The following is an 18,374-nucleotide window of genomic DNA, read 5'->3' on the forward strand; positions in this document are numbered from 1 at the left end:
AAGGAGCAAGAATGTCCAAATCTTAAGCAAAGTGAATTACAGGGCAGGGATTACAACTAATCTTACCAAAATAACATGACCAAAAAGGCAAAACCTTTTCCATTTGGAAAAGTGTAGATTCAGTTGTGTCTGAGGGCAAAGGACTGGCTAGCTGTCTGAGGTAACGCGAAGGAATTTGCTTGTTGGCCTGGAAGGCATGGTTTTGTAATGAGCCTCTCCTCCCGATGCCCTTTTGTATTTATTTTCCACGGGAAGCTGTGTCTCACCAGCTCTGAGGACTATGGCCACATCCCTGCGATCTAGGCCAAATTCAAGATGGCGGGTGGTGCGAGGTGTGATTGCCCGTAAGGCCGGAGAAGCTGGGCTAGTGTGGACTCTTCCTACAGTGCCATGTAGGACTTGAAAACTGTTCCCAAAGGATTTTGAGTTTCCTTCTTCCACAAGCATATGGGTTCCCAGGAAAAGGAAGGAAAGAAAGAAAGGAAGAAAAGGAAGGAAAAGGAGGAAAAGGAAGAATAGCGCCCATGCTCTGAGCACTTGGCAGGTGTCAGGCACCATGCGAACTGCTTTCTCTACATTCCATTACTTCTGTCATTTAACGTTTGGTCTCCTCCCTCCTTCAGGACAGCAGGAAAGTTTAGCTCAGGTGCTTTGGGAAGGTCCAAGAAAACCATGTTTCTCCCTTCTAAATGAAGAAGCAGGCGATAAAGCAATAGAAAACCGACATGGTGGGAACCTCCCTATTCTTCCTTAAGCAAAGTCAAGCCTCACCAGGCCTTTGCTCCTTGGGCATCAAACTGCCTTGTTTCCCCAAACAGTGGCCAACATGGGAAGGCAATCTTGAGCACCAAAGACAGGGGATCAGAGATTGTCTCTGAACCAAATGTCGATAACTATCTCATTTCCACAGTCAGAGGGGGCAAACGTGGCCAGATTGCTTGGCTGACCCTTCAACTCTGAATTGGTATCAAAATACTTTCAGAAGGCATATCAAAATGTCAGTCCTCAATACACCCAGGTAACCACAGTAGTAATCGTGCTACTAGCGTAGATTCATATCAGAGGGTTTTCAAAGCATTTCTTGTAGTGAATTCGCTAGCTATGGATTTACTTCATTATTTTACCTCTGGTGAGATCTTTAAACATTATCCTCAGACATTTTGGATTCCTCCAGGCCAGCCTCCTGGACATGAGGGAAAGTCTCATTGGGGTGAGTCCACAAATCAAGGCAATAAAACATTTGAGGAGCAACTGATTGAATTTTTGGTGGGATTTTAGGACAGGTATAAACGAGGGCCCTGGTTAATCACCAGTTTCAGGTTCAGATGGGAAGAAACTAGGACTAAATCATCCAGGAAATACATTTGGAAGGGTTTAGCATGATCTGGAGTAGAAGATTTATAATTCATTGTGCTGTAAAGGGAGAGAAATAATATTGTGATAGAGCCCAAAGCAAGAGAGGAAATAATAAAATAAATTAAATATATGGTGTAAAATTGAATTTGAGGCCTCAAATACTAAAAGTGAGGATTTAGGAGAAGCAAAAAGAGTGGAGGAAATGAAATGCTGTGGAACCCAAACCCCACCTGTGCCACTTTTCCTTAGAATTCTGAAATGGTGCAAAGTATTTCCATTTTCCAATGGTCCGTGCCTAATTGTTTCTGGAGAGTAAAAGAGAAAAGCAAACTAAGAAATTTATCTGAGAGAGAGAGAGATGCATATAGACTTATACAATGAACCTATAGGAGGAGCTCCATTATTTGGCCTAATTAAGGCAGGACTGTGAAAAAGCAAGAGGAGGGGCTTCGGCTCAGGGAGGGGGGGAGCCCACCCCCTCCACTAAGTGAAATCCTAGGAAGACTTAAGTTTCAGCTGGGGACTTAACCTTTCAGAACTCCATTTTTTATCACAAAATGAAAATAAAAGCCATTTTGCTGGATTTTCTGGATACGTGAAAAATGGTACATGTGGGACAGCCACACATAGGAGGCACCCCAAATCTGGGGTGCAAATAGTAGGTCTCCCAAATCGGGTCACAGCAGCCTGTGACCCATAAGTCCAAATTCTACTCTTGCCTCTCTGGCCAGCTCCTCAACCTCCAGCACCAATATGGAAACCACTCTCACACCTCGGGGGAGACGAGGCACTTTGCAAAGCAGACTTAGCCCTTGCCCCCCAGATACTCACATAGAAAACCAAGGAGGAGTGGAGAGCCTATGGCAACCGAGGGCAATCAGTAGAAGCTCTGAAGAAAAGTGGGGGAATTCGCATCTGGTGTGAGGAAGGCAACAGAACCTTGCTTCCTCCCACTGTCACTACTAATCATTCAAACCTGGTCCCCATTTTTGCCAAGAACCTTCACAGAGTCTTTGAATGGGAGGGTAAGGAAGAGGAGAAGCAGCATGGATATTCTTACCAAGGAAACATGCTAATAAAGCAGGCCCAGTAGGAGCCCGGGGCTGACAGCCCTACAATGTCTAGTCTCCTCCCCTCCTCCAGGAAGCCTTCCATGACTCTCCAAGTTCACACTGTTTCCCTCCACCCATGATTCCTTCAACTCCCACCACAGAATCTGTTGCTGAAGTAGACAGTTTCCCACCTAAATGTTTCACATGAACAGATCTTTTGCGTGGCCAAGAGCCAGGTAGTTTTGTTGTTTGATGGGCATTTCCTTTTTTATGATGGGCATACCTGAGGTGTTTATTGGATTTACCAATAATTGGTTGCCAGGAAAAGAAATAACCTCCAGCCTGTGATAAGTGATAAGATACAAGTACTTTAACCACTGTGGAATTTGCTGGAACTCATCACCAGCACTCAAAGTATTACCCACCTTCCTGACACACACACCTAGCCAAAAAGGAGCTGTGAGGGTTCTAGCTAAAGATGACCTCGATCATTACATTATTCATATCCACTCAAAGGAGGAAGGCCTGAAAGGTTTTCTCTCTCCAATAGCTTTTCCCAACCTTGGGGACATTAATATCATAAAAATGTTTGGGGAATGATCAGGTAGAGATTTCATCATAGCTGTCTCCACAAGGAGAAAATCCAGGTTGGATTTCTGTTAAAGGCTCACACCACTAGGGTTTCCAACTGTACAGATGGAATCGCAACAAAAGTGTATACATATGTGTTCTTTTCCATAGCCATCTCAGAGATCCGTGTTCTCCCGTGAAATCACTCATGTTCTTAAGATACAGATGGTTTCCCTTTCCAGAGACTTTGGTCCCTGATTCCTTGGGACCGTGTGTACTTTCATTTTGATACCACCATTGCTCAGGCAAAGGTTTTAATTGTCCTCCAAAAACTATAAAGAGAATGTTCTGTTGGGATGCCTCGGGAGACATCTAACAACCTCCCCCGAGGGCTAAGTGGTTCAGGCAGTGCCAGATGTGGAGAGCCAGATGGGAGTTCTAGGAGGAAACCATCTGGGAGGGAACCCACTTTCCCAGTGGGGGACACAGCAGGAGAGGGAGCTGGAGAGGGGTGCAGGTGGGAAGAGGAGCGCGAAGAGAGGGAGGGGCGGGAATAGGGAGGGTCTACTCAGCCTTGGTGAAGGGAAGGGGGTCTTGGCCGGCCCAGACCTTGCTAACAGGTCATCTCCCCTGCAGACCCCACGCTGTGGACTCAGGAGCACGTGCGGCAGTGGCTGGAGTGGGCAATAAAGGAGTATGGCTTGATGGAGATCGACACGTCCTTTTTCCAGAACATGGATGGCAAGGAACTGTGTAAAATGAACAAAGAGGACTTCCTCCGAGCCACCTCCCTCTACAACACCGAAGTGCTGCTGTCACATCTCAGTTATCTCAGGGAAAGTAAGTGTCCTGTTTCTGTCTGGGCGGGGTGGAGTCCCAAGTCTCATGGCTGGCAGAACTCTGCAAGGCCTGCCCTTAAATGAAGACTGACTTCCCATGCAGCCAATCCAGGACCAGGAAACTGGTCTGTCTCCGCCCTCCCTGCCCCTTGGCTGGGCAGCATGCTGCAGGAGCAGGAGCCCCAGGTCAGTGCCTGTGAAGTTGCCAAAGTCACCTTGGTTCTTACAAACCCTTCAAGGGGGCTGACCCAGTCCTGCAGTGTCAAGGGAAGCACAGTAAGAAATGGAGAAAAACTAGGGAGCTGTGACCCAGTGGGGTCTGCCAGAGTATAGTCACACTGTTTCCATGAGAACCCCATTCCAGAAACTGCCTTGCCCTGTAATTATAAATAGATGGATATCCTGGCTGGGATTTTCCTGCACAATGATTTAAATTCCTCCAGTAAACTCCAGATCCATGGATTTAGGATTTAAGGTTTTGAAAATTTACACATTAACTTCCTCTTATCCTTAGGGTCACTCTGGCAGACCCGAACCCAACCTTTGCCGGCTGCTAGCTACGCACCCTTGCTAGCCAAACTGGGAGCACAGGAGAAGCTCTGGGTGCACAAGGGTCTCTGGCATCCTTTCCCCTGGCACAGCGAGAAAGAAAAGAGCTTCGGAAAAGATTTTATGAAAGAAAGCATGTCTTCACCCAAAAAGTGTACCCAGTATGAGATTTCTCAGGCATCAAGCGCCCATCAATTTCATACGAATTTCATTTGGTCTTAAACCTACACAGAGATAGGAACAGAATTTTTTCAGGCATGCTAATAATCTTCGCCGTAACGCTTCCCCAGAAATCCAGGCCCAGTAGTCTATCAATGACCCCAAGTACTGAAGGATTTGTCTGTGGCCAGAAAAGATGGTACTGAGATCAGGGAGCTGAAAACAGATGTGGGTGGGCTCTGTCTAGAAGGGAGCTTTGTAACAGCCCGGAGCAGAGAGGGATGGGCAACCTCAGGGTACAGTGTCTGCTTTCCTTAGCCCAGGCTGCCTGGCATCTTGGAGGAGTTAAGCTGTGGAGTGAAGGAGCTTGATGATTTTCAAGCCCTTTTGAAGCTGAGATCTTTGGATACTGCCTATGGGTGTCTGCTGCTTTCCTGGTCTCCCGGGCTCTGGGTTCATCAGTTCTTCGTTTGCTCCCCGTCATTTGGTGGGTCTTCAGACTCACCCTCCCTGTAATCTTCTGCCTCCTTCTACAACAGTGCACGACATGGGAGCAACACACGCTGGCTTTAAAATTTAAAAATTTTCAAAATGCCTTTGGAAGTTTCCACCGGTGCCTCCGGGCTCTCTGGTCACCTCTGAGGCGTCTGGTAACCAGTGAGAGAGTGTGGGTGATGCCGTATATGTTAACAGCAAACCAGTTACCTCATGTCTGAGTCTTGCTGCAACATGAGGTCAGCCCAAGAAACAGCAAGTTCGGAAAAGGGGGCGATTCTCTACCCAGTTTTTCCTGAGCTTTGGAAAACTTAATGTTTTCTAATGATCTGTGTTTCTCAGCTTTCAAGCGCTTATGGAATTTTTTAAAGAAGTTTCTTTGCACAGACCTGCCATGGTGCTAATCTGGCACAGCAGGGGGTGGGAGTGAGCCACAGAAGCGGGACTGAGAAGCAGAGACCCGCAAAGCAAGAACGCTCATGAAGCCTACCTTTCTGCTTCTTCAGGCATCAGAAGGCAGTGCTCCAGGAATCACCGGCCTCTTTATTTCCTTTGTGGGAGAAGAGAGGGACAGCAGCAACAGGCACGGCACATCCCAACAATCTAAGGGACCAGCAATTTGGGGTTCCATGTCAGATAGCTTTGTCGGGAAAGCATTTGAGCACATTCTGACTTGACAGGGGTGGGGGGAAAAGGCCATTCAGGCCATGTGACTCCCCAGGCCTGCTTTCTGGCAGGTCCATTAACCATCCAAGTCCCCACGAGGATTTCCTACACAGCAGAGCCCAAGCCACAGACCCTGAAACCAGACCAGCACCTGCCCCAAAGGCCTAGTCATTTGATAAGCCGGCGGGGGCGGGGGGGGGGGGGGGACGGGCGGGGCGCTGGTAACCATGACGGAGGGGCACAGGTAAATAGGGAGCAAAGGGGCAAAGGAGTGAGCAGGTCATGAAGCAGTGGAGGTCAGAGGCTTGGTATTTTGGGGTACAGGTAACAGGGCAAGAAAGGGTGTGCGTTGCTGCGGCTTTCCTTCTTTCTTTTAAAAAATATTTGTAGATATTGAGGAAGATGCCCCCAAGCAATAAAAGTAAGAAGTTTCTAGAAAGGAGCTTATTAGTGGAGCAATTTCCAGGCTGGAGAGGAGAGGGAACAAAGTATATATTTGATACAATGTTGAGCAAAATAGCTAAATAGAAAGTGGTCGGGCTGATAGAAGTTTGCCTGAGGAGGCAAAAATTAAAATCCTGTGGGAAGGTTCGAGAAGAAACGTGCCCCGGAATAGTATTGTAATAGTCTAAAGGCCTTTTGAGGAACCTAGACTTATAGTATTGTAATAGTCTAAAGGCCTTTTGAGGAACCTAGACTTAAAATGATCCACTTTCATGGGAAAAAAAAATGGGAGTCCTGCTTCTTTTCAACGGGTGTCTAGCTTCACGTGGTAGCCTCTGGGACTCTGTGTTGGGCGAAGTCTGGCCGGCTGAGACCCCTGCGAGGGGGCCGTGTGCCTGGGGACCGGCTGCTCTCAGGACTGGAACTCCCTGCCTTCGAACACTTTATTGTTTTTGAAGACTTACTTCCAACAGATGTTTTGTGCCGAAACAGGGAGTCCCGTGCTTTGGGGACAGAGGCTAGGGATGCTGAGTTGAGGCAGGGGCACGGGGTGCTCATTCCTTGTGCTTTGTCATCTGTCCTTATGCCGAGGAGGGGGTTGGGGTTCAAACATGTCCACTCTGGCGGTGAGAGGAAAAGAGCTCAGCTCCTCGACACAGCGGGGGAGGGGGACAGTGGGGCTAGGGAGAGTCAACAGAAGAACATGGGAGGCCTCTTGTCACTCCAAAGTATCTGGTCTTTCTGGACTTCAATAGAAAAAGGAAACCTCATAGGACAAGAAGCTCGGGCATCTAATTCACACTTTCTCCAAGGGTGCTTGAGTTTTGATTGGGCTTGTCTGGGAGGCTAGCTCTACCTTTAAATGTTAAATAGCAAACTTACATTTTAAAATGTTATTTTTCAGGGTGGCGAAGAGATAGCAATGCCCCAGGTGCCCCCTGTGCCCTGTCTGATGGCCTGACGTCCTAGGATTTTTCTGGCCTCCTTGGAGGGGCTTATTCTCCCTAGCTTGGCTTTTCAGCTGTCCCAGAGAGAGTGGCCATCCCCTACACCTCCTCTGTAACTTCGCCCACGCTGGGAACGGGAGGAGGTTGATGAGGTGGGGTCTGGGGAGGATGCCTGTATTACTTGGGATGATTCTGGAGTCTCCTAGGGACACCAGGGCTCAGGTGTGCATCTCCCCAGGTGCCTTTCACTGCATGTGGGCAGGACGCCCCCTTGTGGACACCACGTGGACAACCGTCTCTAAACCCCATTTTAAAGCCAAAGCAACTGAGGTCTGGAGGGCTTTAGAAATTGGTGCAAAGGCATACAGCCAGCGGAGGGCATCCTGGTAGCTAAGACCCAGGCCTCCAGAGTCCCATCCTGCTTCAGGGACCACAGCCTCGTGCTCAGAAGTGAGAGGTCCCAAGAGAGACAGTGAGCCAAGCTCCCTTCTCTCCCCTGGGGCTTTTCTGTGGAGGGCCAGGCCACTTTCCCCACAGCATTTTCTGTTTTCATTTGTACCAAGAGATAAATGCTTTCTGAAACTTCCCCCATGGCCTCCTGGAATGAGGCAGATTAAAGTCAAGCCTATCACCACACTAACCCTGTCCTTCTCTCTTCCCGGCGCCGCCTCACACCCTGGACCTGACCGGCGGCGGGGCCAGTATCTCTGCTGGGCACACCCCGATTGGCAGGGGCCATATTTACCGTCGGAGGGCTGAGGGAAGTGAGATTGGTCTGTCACAAGGCACGGTGGGACCGGACCCCAGAGGAAATGACAGCCGTCCGGATTGGCAGTTCAGGCTCAGGGCCCCTGGGGTGGGGGGGAGTTTGGGGTTTCTGGGAGCCCAGAAGGTCCTGGGCTTGGGTGGCCAGAGGAAGAAGGAAAAGGAGTCTTTTTTCCTTTTACAAAAAGTTGTGCTCCGTAGATGTTTCAGAGTCTGACCCGTGAAAAAGGCTAAAACACTGTGTTTTTAAATTGTGGTGGTACTGGAGGAAGAAATATATTGTGTGACAGGGAGACTGAAGAAAGGTATCTATCTTGATTCCCATTTTTAATTTAAACTTAATGGAAAACACACTTCGTGCTCTGTGGCATTCCCCCCAGCAGCCTCTGAGGGCTGGGCAAAGGTGATGGGTCCGCGTAATTAAGCTGGTGAAGTATTATCCCTTCCAGGCCAGGGTCTGACCAGTAAAAGAAAACAGGATTCAGGCACAACAAAAGGCCAGATTTCCCCTGGACTCTGTAGTCAGTGCAGCCTGTGGTTGGAACATAGAGCCTTAGTTCCGTGCTCCCTCCTCCCACCCTGCCCTGCCCTGCAGCCCAGAGACAGGGAGAGCCGCAGTCAGCAGGCTGTTGGGCAGGAGACAAAGGCTTTGGCCCGGGAGGCGGGAGGCTAGACCCTTGTCTCCCCTGCTCCAGGTGTCCCAGATGAAGAGCTGGTTGGGCTGGGGGACTGGAATGCTGAAGAAAGCCCCATTGTTGGGGCTCTACCTCACACCTGCAACGCTTCACTCTGCTCATTTCCATCTTCTTTCAGTTCCCTAATACAATATCCAGTGACGGATGGACTCCAAAATGGAAAATTATTTTTTCCTTATGCTTTCAGTTTTGAGGGGGAGCACTCCATTCTCAGGGACCTCTTTTTGGGGCCCCGAATTAGCGGATATATATATATCTGTGTGTATATGTATGTGTATATATATATATGGATATGCCATGTGCATGCATTAATAACAGTAAATAAGCAAATATATGCACATTTTAATGGAAGTTTGCAGAGTTAAGCAAGAATTGTAAATGCATAACCCAAGAAACTATCACAAAGAGAATCCACTCACTTGTATGAGCACCCCAGGTCAAGGTCAAGGAAGAGATCAGAAGCCCCCAGGTACGCTTTATCTGTCACCTCTCCTCCTTCCTTCCCAGAGGAAACCAACACCGTGAGTGAGTTTCTTGTTTCTTAGATTTAGCCTGAGGGCCCCAGGGTCTGTTGGATGGAGAACAGTTTTGTAAATAGACCAGAATGGGAATCCTGTTCCTGGGCTTTCTGGCTGTGTGACCCTGAGCAAACTACCTGACTTCTCCGAAGGCTGATGTTCTCATCTGTAAGAGGAGACCCACGTGATCCCAGCTTCAGAGGACCCATGTAAGGATTAAGTGAGAGAATAGTTATAAAGTGTCTGGTGCTTCCTGCCTGCAGGAGTGTTGGCGTCCCTCTGCCCATCACAGCCTGTTTGCTGGGACAGGATGGTGTCAGGAAGGATTAGGAGCTCACGTTAGCCCCACAGAGAAAGAGCCTGAAAGCAAGAGAAAAAAAATCCAAAGCCACTGAGCGGGAGACCAGGCTCCAGGAAGGACCTCTTCATATCAGAACAAGTTCCCGTAAGAAAAGCGTGTGTGCTGGGGCTCCTGGGTGGCTCAGTGGGTTAAGCCTCTGCCTTCCGCCTAAGTCATGGTCTCAGGTCATGGTCTCAGGGTCCTGGGATCAAGCCCGGCATCAGGTTCTCTGCTCAGCAGGGAGCCTGCTTCCCTCTCTCTGCCTGCCTCTCTGCCTACTTGTGATCTCTCCCTCTGTGAAATAAATAAAATCTAAAAAGAAAAAGAAAAAGGAAAGCGTGTGTGCTGTGCCATCCTCTATAGGCTGAAGAACTTGTCAAATAAAAAAGGGAGCTGCGAAGGGGATGTTGGTCCCTTAGGAAGGAGGCCAGATGCCCTTAACCAGCCCCTCCTTCCAGGAGTGAAACTTGAACCAAGAACGGTCTTCAGGGCAAAATCCTTTTCCTAGGTTACCATGAAATATGTATTTCATGCAAGCTTTGCAGGGGTCAAACGACCCTTTCTTTCTCTTGGCTTTCTGGGAGTTTCCTGTGGAATTCATATGTGCCCATAGAAGAACTTTCGGCGAGGGGAAAATTTAATAAATGTGGTTTATCTAAGCTTCGTGCTCTCAGCTAAATCTGCAGTAATGACTCAGGCAGTTTGCTCTTCTGAGACCATCATTTTTCTTTATTTGCTCCAGCCGTGAGGTTTCAGCCTGAGGGAGAGAATGTCGGGGACAGACAGGCAGACATTCTTGGTCTTACTCCTGAGACTTTTCTTTTTTTCTAGTCCCTTGGAACATTTGGTTCTCTTTCTTAACCTCCTTCCAGTCATGGAGGATTATTTCTTATTGCAGCAGAACCCATTCATAAGTCCAGGTCCAGAGGACACGACGAACGTTCAGCAAGCCCTTTTATGAAGGGTTTATTGTATGTCATTGTGGTGTCTGTGGGAGAAGGGATGTAAAAATAGTAATGATAACAGCTAGCATTTACTGAACACTCACTAGCAACCAAGATCTTTTTTGAGCACTTGACACGTATTATTTTATTCAATCCTCGCAACAACCGTGTTAAGTGGATGTTATTATTAGCCTATTTTATATATAAGGAGCCTGTGGCTTAGGGAGATTAGGTAAATCGATGGAGGTCACAAAGCTAGTAAGTGGTAAGAGGCAGGTCCAACTTTTGACTCTCATTTGCATAACAACTATAATGAAATGAGGTCCTCCCAGCCTAGCTGGGTCCTTTTTATTTTATTTTATTTTTGAAGGCCTTATTTATTTCTCAGAGAGAGCGAGCAGAAGCAGGGAGAGCTACAGGCAGGGCAGGTAGAGGGAGAAGCAGGCTCCCCGCCCAGCAAGGAGCTCAACGTGGGACTCGATCCAAGGACCCCAGGATCATGACCCAATGCGAAGGCAGACGCCTAACTGACTGAGCCACCCAAGCATCTGGGTCCATGATATTTTGAGAATGGACTAACCAAATGCATCTGGCTCTCAGGATAGTCCGTGTGCATAACTGTCTTATTTATGTTTTGGGGATTTTTTTGTTTTTTGTTTTTAGATTTTATCTATTTGAGAGAGAGAGGAAGAGCTCATAGGAGCAGGGGGGAGGGGTGCAGGAAGAGGGAGAAGCAGGGGCCTGATCCCAGGACCCTGGGACCATGACCTGAGCCAAAGACAGATGCTTCACAGACTGAGATACCCAGATGCCCGTGACTGTCTCGTTTCTAAAGTAGTATGCATGTGTCCACACTTTGGCGTAGCGTGGTCTCAGTCTCACCCCCATTCCTCCTCTTTTTTGTTTGGAGCCCTTTCCGGGGCCAGCAGGGATAGTCGCCCTAGCCAGAAGCTAGGCAGTTGGGGGATTCTTACAAAATTCTCTCCCCCGTTGTCTTGCCTGAAAGGAACATGTTTTCTCTGAGGCACACAACCAAACGCCCACAGCTGGGTGAGGCGGCAGCTCCGCGCCGGCATCTCTGCCATGACTGGAGACTAAAAATAGGAGCGTCTGACAGCCCATCCCCTGTCCTCAGCCCTGGCACCCAAAGCCATCCGTCTGCACAGAGAAGGGAAAATTTTCAAAGACTTCCCCAGCCTCAAACACCTCTGGCAGGCTTATCGCGTCCTCTGTAAAAGCATATTCCAACCCCGGTTTTTGAAAGACCTGCAGAACTTCCCCCACGAGAATCTCAGGGAGAATTGCAAAAATGCCTCCATTTTGTAACACGAAATCCCTGAATTCTTTTGAAATTAAGGAACCAGTTTAGTTTTAGGGGCAAGAGGGAGTTTTTATATGCAGCAGACAAAAACAAAAACAAAAACAAAACTATCATCCCTGAAAATTCCCAGACTAGGGCCTGGTGTGAGTAGTTATGCATTGAAGGTTAATTTTAAGAGACTGGGTAGGGTAGCAGCCCTCTGGGATGACAGAAAATTCCACGTACCATGCCTTACGTTCAGCTGTATTCTCTTAGACATTCGCAGGGGAAGGTAAGAGTGGCTGCTGGAACACCCGTCACCACTCCCCCCTTCCCAACGGCCAGCACACTCCTCTCCACCGTCAACGAGTAATATCCAAGCACTTCACCCCACCAGCGAAAGGACCTGTCCATAAACCCACAGGATATCCTAGCAGGCAGGAATCTTGCAGCTTCTCCTCCAGGGTGTGGTAAAACTACGAACTGCAGGCCAAATCTGCCCAAATCTGGCCAACTCTGGCGCATGGACAAAACAAAACAAAAACAAAAAAGAATGTGCAACAGAGACTGTATTTAACCCACAAAGCCTAAAATATTTACTATCTGGTCTTTATAAGAAAAGCTTGCCAGCCCCGGCTGTAGTTTAACTCCTTCATCTTTCTGCTGAAGAAATCAAAATCTAGACCTACCCACAGTCATGCAGCGAGATTCTCTGTCCTGTGCTCCTGCCGCGACATGGCATGGACACCCGAGAACTCTTTGGAATCATAAACGTGGCTCCTGGGGAGGGCTGTGAGAGTCCCACCCGGAAGTGTTCTGTCCTAACTTACTCTAACGGGAACTCCAGGAATCCAGTACATTTCCCCCAAAACAGATTCCAATAACTCAAGGAGCCATCTGTCCCTCTTCCCTAGCCCTATCCATTCCCCTCCCGATCCCTTCTCATCCCACCTTCTACTCTTGATCTCAGAAGAACGTCTTGTTACAGCCATCTTCTGCTTTGCCTTGCAGGTTCACTGTTGGCCTATAACACAACCTCCCACACAGACCAATCCTCACGACTGAGTGTCAAAGAAGGTGAGTCAGTTCTCTCGTGGATTTTCTTCAGAACCAGGCTTGGCACCATTCCGTGCTGTTAAGTCTCATTTGGGCAGCCCCAAATCTGTGCACCCTTAACCTTAAAGATAGAACTGGTGGTTATTTTACCAGAAAAAAAAAAAAATTGGGTTTATTTGGGAATAGCAAAGAATAGGAATTCTGGATAAACAAGTTATGGCAAAACCCTAGGTAAGCCCAGCAGACAAAGGAGAGAAGCGTTATTTTATGGAGAAAGTGGAGGAAGCTGGGAGGACACATTTTGAATGGAAGTCCATTGGAGAAAGTAAGAGCTCTGGATAATGGCTGGGATGCAGGGGTAGCGGATTTCTTACAGGAGAGAGGCAAGGTAAATCTTTCCCCCTTGGGGCCTGTAATTGATGATTCTTTCCTGCTGGAGATTCTTCTGCTGTGGTAGGTCATTGACTCCTCTGTTGAAGTCTGTAATTGACAGTTCTTCCTGCAACTGACATGTGAGTGGTAGTGCCCCCCACCCAGGCTCCCCTTTCTGGCCTCTCAACTCATTTTATTGAGGTTTCCCTTTGCTCATTTTCAAATACCAAGTCTCTTGTTTTTTCTAGCATACAAGGCAAGAAGCCAAAGAGCGGCAAAAACAGGGCGAGGTTTTAAAATATCTTATAATAATATCAAAGATAGGACTTCAAGTTGTGACACCATGGAATTAAAAAAGGGGTTCCTCTCAGAGCAGCACTCCCTTTCAGAGCGAGAAGTCAGGGCTTTCCTCCATTGAAGATAATGAAATGAAGGATTTTTTTTCTGGTGGGTTTTTTTTTTTTTTTTTTTTTTTGGGATTCTTGCAATGCCACATTTTAAGGGGTTCCCCCCCTTCACAAATTTTAGCAATGCCAATTCATTTTTAAAGTGGTGATTTGGGGATTTGGTCTAGTTGGTTGGGTTTGCTTGAGAGGGACAGAAAACAACTTCAACAAGTGATTTTCTGCTAGTGAGGATTTGATTATAATGGCTTTTCTCAGCATCTTATTTATGGAACATTGTGGGGATTTCCTGCTCCAGATATTGTGTTAGAGTCCAAACATTTAAACAAGTGAATAAATAATATGGTACCTGGTTTAAGGGAGGAAGAAATATTACGTGAAAAAAAGTCTGCCCAAGACCAAAAAAAAAATATATATATATTTTTAATGTATTATAAATATATATATACAATATATACTATATAGTATATATATATATATATTTTTTTTTTTTTAAATATATATGTCTCCATGGAGAAGGGGCATTTTGAATGGAGGCTTAAAGAACGAACCTGGAGTACAGCAGGCATGCGATCTTCCTTCCTTGGCTTCCTTTACTACTTCACCATTTTTTCTTTAATGTCCATCTGCTCTCATAGAGAATGAATGGGGGCAGAAGTTCTCCATACAGGTGCCCTGGGGTAAGAGCACAGCATAACCTTCTGGAAAAACTTAAAGCTCTTCTAAGGGAAGAGGCTTAGAGACCATCTGATTGAGAATGCTCATGGGTTACAGCCACAGTGTAATCACATAGGACTTTGTGTTCGCTGTTAGCAGTTTCTAATCAGATCATGACCAGAAAATGTGGGGGGAGGAATCTACGATCTACGACACGGTGAATCTGCTTTTATTTTATTTTTTTTTTTAATTTTTTATTTTTAATATACATATATTTTTATCCCCAGGGGTACAGGTCTGTGAATCACCAGGTTTACATACTTCACAGCACTTTTAAACTTTTGTGGTTTCCTTTGCTTCCTCTTCCCCGCCCCCTGTCCATCGCAGGGTCAGTCCTTTTTATGTTACCGTTTTCCTTTCCAAATCAGATTTTTTGGATTTTGCCATGAAAAACTAAAGTTGATGAACTGACTCATTCTATAGTCTGAACCTCATTTTACTTGCCTACCTGTTTAACGTTGTGTTGCAGACATCTACTATGGAGGAAAGGTATTGTAGCGACAGATATTAGACTGGAGGTCCAGGCACATTTGGGGTTCATTTGGGGAAATCACTTCATGCCCTAAATCTTTGTTTCCTGTCGAATAAAAGGACTGAACTAAATCAGGGAAAATCAAGCCCTGACTCCTGGGCTCTTGGCTTCTAAAGAGAGGTCCTAGAGCCATAGCTGAGAGCTCTGCCTTCATTCAGGGCCCCTCTGTTTGGATCTGGTGTACTTAAGTTCATTTCATTTGCAGACAGGCCTCCAGTTCTTGGAAGGATGGGGGCGAGAGGAAAGGAAGGACTGGAGGAAGGGAAGGGGAGGAAGGGAGAAGGAAGGGGGATCCTTCAAAGTTCCTTTAGTTCTACAAGCTAACGCCTGCTGGCAACCAGTGAGGGCTCGGGGACAGAGCCAATGAGAGAATATCTGGCATTGGGCTTAAAATACAGATTTTCAATTAGAAGCAGGACTGAATTGAACTGCGTTGATAAGCAACTCATTACTCCTCCAGGGGTCTTAAGCTTTCAGCCTCTCACTTGCACCTACCACTCCCTTTGCTTCCCTTGGCCCTTTTGTGTACAGGCGGCTGAGCATTTGTAATGCCACCGGGCTTATTCAGGCTGATTGCAGGAATAGCTCGCTCTTGCTGGGCAAGCACCCTCAGAAATAAATGAACTGTAGTATCCAGGCAAACGCACACTGCCAGGACCTCATTCAGGTGGTGCTGGGCATTTATCTCCCAACATCGGCTCTGGCCTCTAGAGACCATTAAGTCTGTGCTTTGCAGGTGCATCTTTTGTCCCCAGTAAAGCTTTCCACTCAAGCTGTCTTGCTTCTGTGTTGCCTCCCTGCCTCGTGAGGTGGTCCGAATCTGTCTGAAAGGCCTACCATCCACAAAACAAAGTGCATTAGCAAGACAAAGCTAACCAGACTTCTCTCCTTCCCTTTCACCCTGCTCCCCAGATCCCCACCCCCCCTCTCTCTTCTCTTTCTCTCTCACATGTGCACGCTTTTTCTCTAATAGCTATCTTCATGACTTAAAATATGAATTGGAAAAATAATGAGAAAACCCACTTTAACCTTGGCTCCACCTTGTTTGAATAAGACACACACGCATAGCCCCCAAACAAACCCAGGGGACAGGAGCCCAGAGCTCTGTGTGTATGTGTGTGCTTGTGTGTTGTGCGTTTGTGTGTTGTGCGTCACAAAAGGCAGGTGCTGGCATCAAGCACAAAGGAAAGAAGTTGAGGAGATGATGTCTCTTAGTGCTTCTTCAATTCATTTATCAAATTAGAACCTTTTTGGCTTTAAAATGGCATAATCACCCTTTCAGCTTGTCTCTTGAAAATGATTGCCTTCTCAAAGGGTTATTTGTGCCCAGGAAGTAAGACTTGATTTTAGAAATTAATTTATAACAGTCCATAAGCCCCTTTAAATCAAGTATTCAATAGTCACACATTGGCCCCAGTTAAAACAGTGGTGTTCTCTTGACCTTTACTTATCAAGGCTAATGCACTTTAAAAAGTACAGTAGGATGGAAGCAACAGTTACGCATTTATAAAAGGAGCCACAGCTGTGGTCTACATAGGATTTTGTAATACCAGAGACCTTTTTACGTGCTCTGTCTCTTCTTCTGACCTGGCAGAGTCCCTGAGAGGTAGCTAAGACTCTCTCTAGTTTGCAGATAAAGTGAGATTCAGCAATATTAAGCCGTTCACTGAAGAGCACACAGCTAGACAACAGTGTAGCAAAGACTCAAACCCAGGTTGTAGGGTTCCCAATTTCCTGGCTTCCGATGGTCTCCCTGACACCTACAGCTCAACCCTTTTCGCTGGAGGGCCATGCAGACAATATCTGGCCAAAAGATTGTCTCGGCAGAGATTTGACATGTTTCCCATTGTTTGGCCCTGACCTCACAATTTTTCCACTCTCCTCTCCATCCATGCCCTGTACCATTCTCCATTCCCAAGGATGAATTCATACACATCCCCTGCTTGGCACTACGTTCTGGTCTGAACCACACAGAGACTACTGGTGCCCTAGAACAAACACTGTATGGCTCCGCTCCCACAAGGCATCTCAAATGGGCAGATCCTTTGAGATGGAGCATGGAATGGTGGTTACTGGGCCTGGGAGCAGGGACAGAGGGGCAGCTGTCGTTGAATGGATGTAGTTTCAGTTTGGAAAGATGAATAAGTTCTGATGGTGGGGGTTACCCAGTGAACGTCCTTAATGCCACTAAAATGCACACTAAGAAATAGTCAAAATGCTCAGTTCTGTTAGAGATGTTTTATCACAATAACAAGAAAAATGAGACATTTAAATTTTTAAAAAATTTAAGGGGCACCTGGGTGGCTCAGTTGGTTAGATGTCTGCCTTCAGCTCAGGTTATGATCTCAGGGTCCTAGAATCGAGCCCCGTATCGAGCTCTCTGCTCAGCAGGGAGTCTGTTTCTCCCTCTCCCCCTGCTTGTGCTCTCTCTCTCTCTCTCTGTCAAATAAAGAAAATCTTAAAAAAAATTTTTTTAAACACGTATGCCCAGGCCTCAGACAGCACCCATTAGTTCTGAATGGCTAGGAATGACATGTAGACATTGGGAATTTTTTTTGAAGCTCTCCAGGTTACTGTCATAACCTACAGCTAAAATTGAGAAGCCCTCTGCTGCAGTGCAGACACAAACTCGAGGGAGGAAAAGGAGACCTAGCTCAGAGCACCCCCCAGGTTTTCTTAGAGATACACTGGGTGGTTGATCTTGACTTTTCCTGACCCCTAGTGGAGGAGGAACAGGACTTGTTGGTTCACTAATGAAGGTCCGGGTTGAGTGGAGAGACCACGTGATCATGACTTGTTCTTTCCATCATCATTGATGATCTTATAATTATCATTGATTTTGACAAGTTTGCGTTAGCACCTCTCTTCACATCTCAGAAATCCCTCACTTATACGCTCTCATTATATGTATCTAAATAGTAGAAGTGGTATTTATTTTGGGAGGGGCAGAGGGAGAGAGAAAGAATCCCAGGTGGGCTCCAAGTCCCACCCAGAGCCTGACTCTAGGCTCAGTTCTATGACCCTGCGATCCTGACCTGAACCAAAATCAAGAGTCAGACGCCCAACCAGCTGCGCCACCCCCAGGAGCCCTGGAACCTCGATTTTCTAGCAAAGACAATCAGAGTCTGGAAGGTGAGTGGCCTTTCCAAGTCCATATGATGAGTCCTGGAAACAGGACCACTGACTCTCCAAACTTGTTCTCCCTGACCTCCACGCTGAGGTTGGAGTGTGTTTGGGGGTGTAGGTTAGAGCACCACCTTGATTTTGGGGTACACCCTAGGGCCTCCCAGTGCTCTCCGCTGGAAAATCAGCGTGCAATAATTTTCCCATCTCAGCTTGGGAGCTGCTTTGCATGCCTAACCTTCGTTTCCTTAGCTCCTCACGCTGGATCTGTTTAAATACCTTGGACTCTCCAAACGTCAGAGGATATTGAGCTCCTTGCTTATGAACTCCTAGAACTCATAAACCTGCCAGGGGCCCGTGCAGCACTGAGCTGCTTGCCCCAGCCAGGAAGGCTTTCCGAACCTGCTGCTGAATGCAAAACCTGAGCACGGGGAGCCCTCTCCAGCAGTTGCCATGGCTAATGGAGAAAAAGTCTGTCTGCTTGCTAAGTACGGGAGGGAGGGAGGAAGCAACTACCTTTCCCCATCCTTT

At 47.1% G+C, this 18,374-nt stretch overlaps 1 protein-coding gene across 5 annotated transcripts in view; it reads left to right on the top strand.

Annotated features, from left to right (window-relative positions):
- The window catches only part of FLI1 (Fli-1 proto-oncogene, ETS transcription factor), a 122,702-nt gene that overhangs the window by 80,834 nt on the left and 23,494 nt on the right, over positions 1–18,374 (top strand). For all 5 annotated transcript variants that reach the window (XM_082683950.1, XM_082683952.1, XM_082683954.1 and 2 more), the window contains 2 exons: positions 3,615–3,818; positions 12,651–12,716. In XM_082683950.1, the coding sequence (XP_082540076.1) occupies positions 3,615–3,818; positions 12,651–12,716 (270 nt within the window). The remainder of the gene's footprint in view (positions 1–3,614; positions 3,819–12,650; positions 12,717–18,374) is intronic.

Source organism: Mustela nivalis, assembly GCF_964662115.1.
Source record: "Mustela nivalis genome assembly, chromosome: 9".
NCBI classification, from domain to species: domain Eukaryota; kingdom Metazoa; phylum Chordata; class Mammalia; order Carnivora; family Mustelidae; genus Mustela; species Mustela nivalis.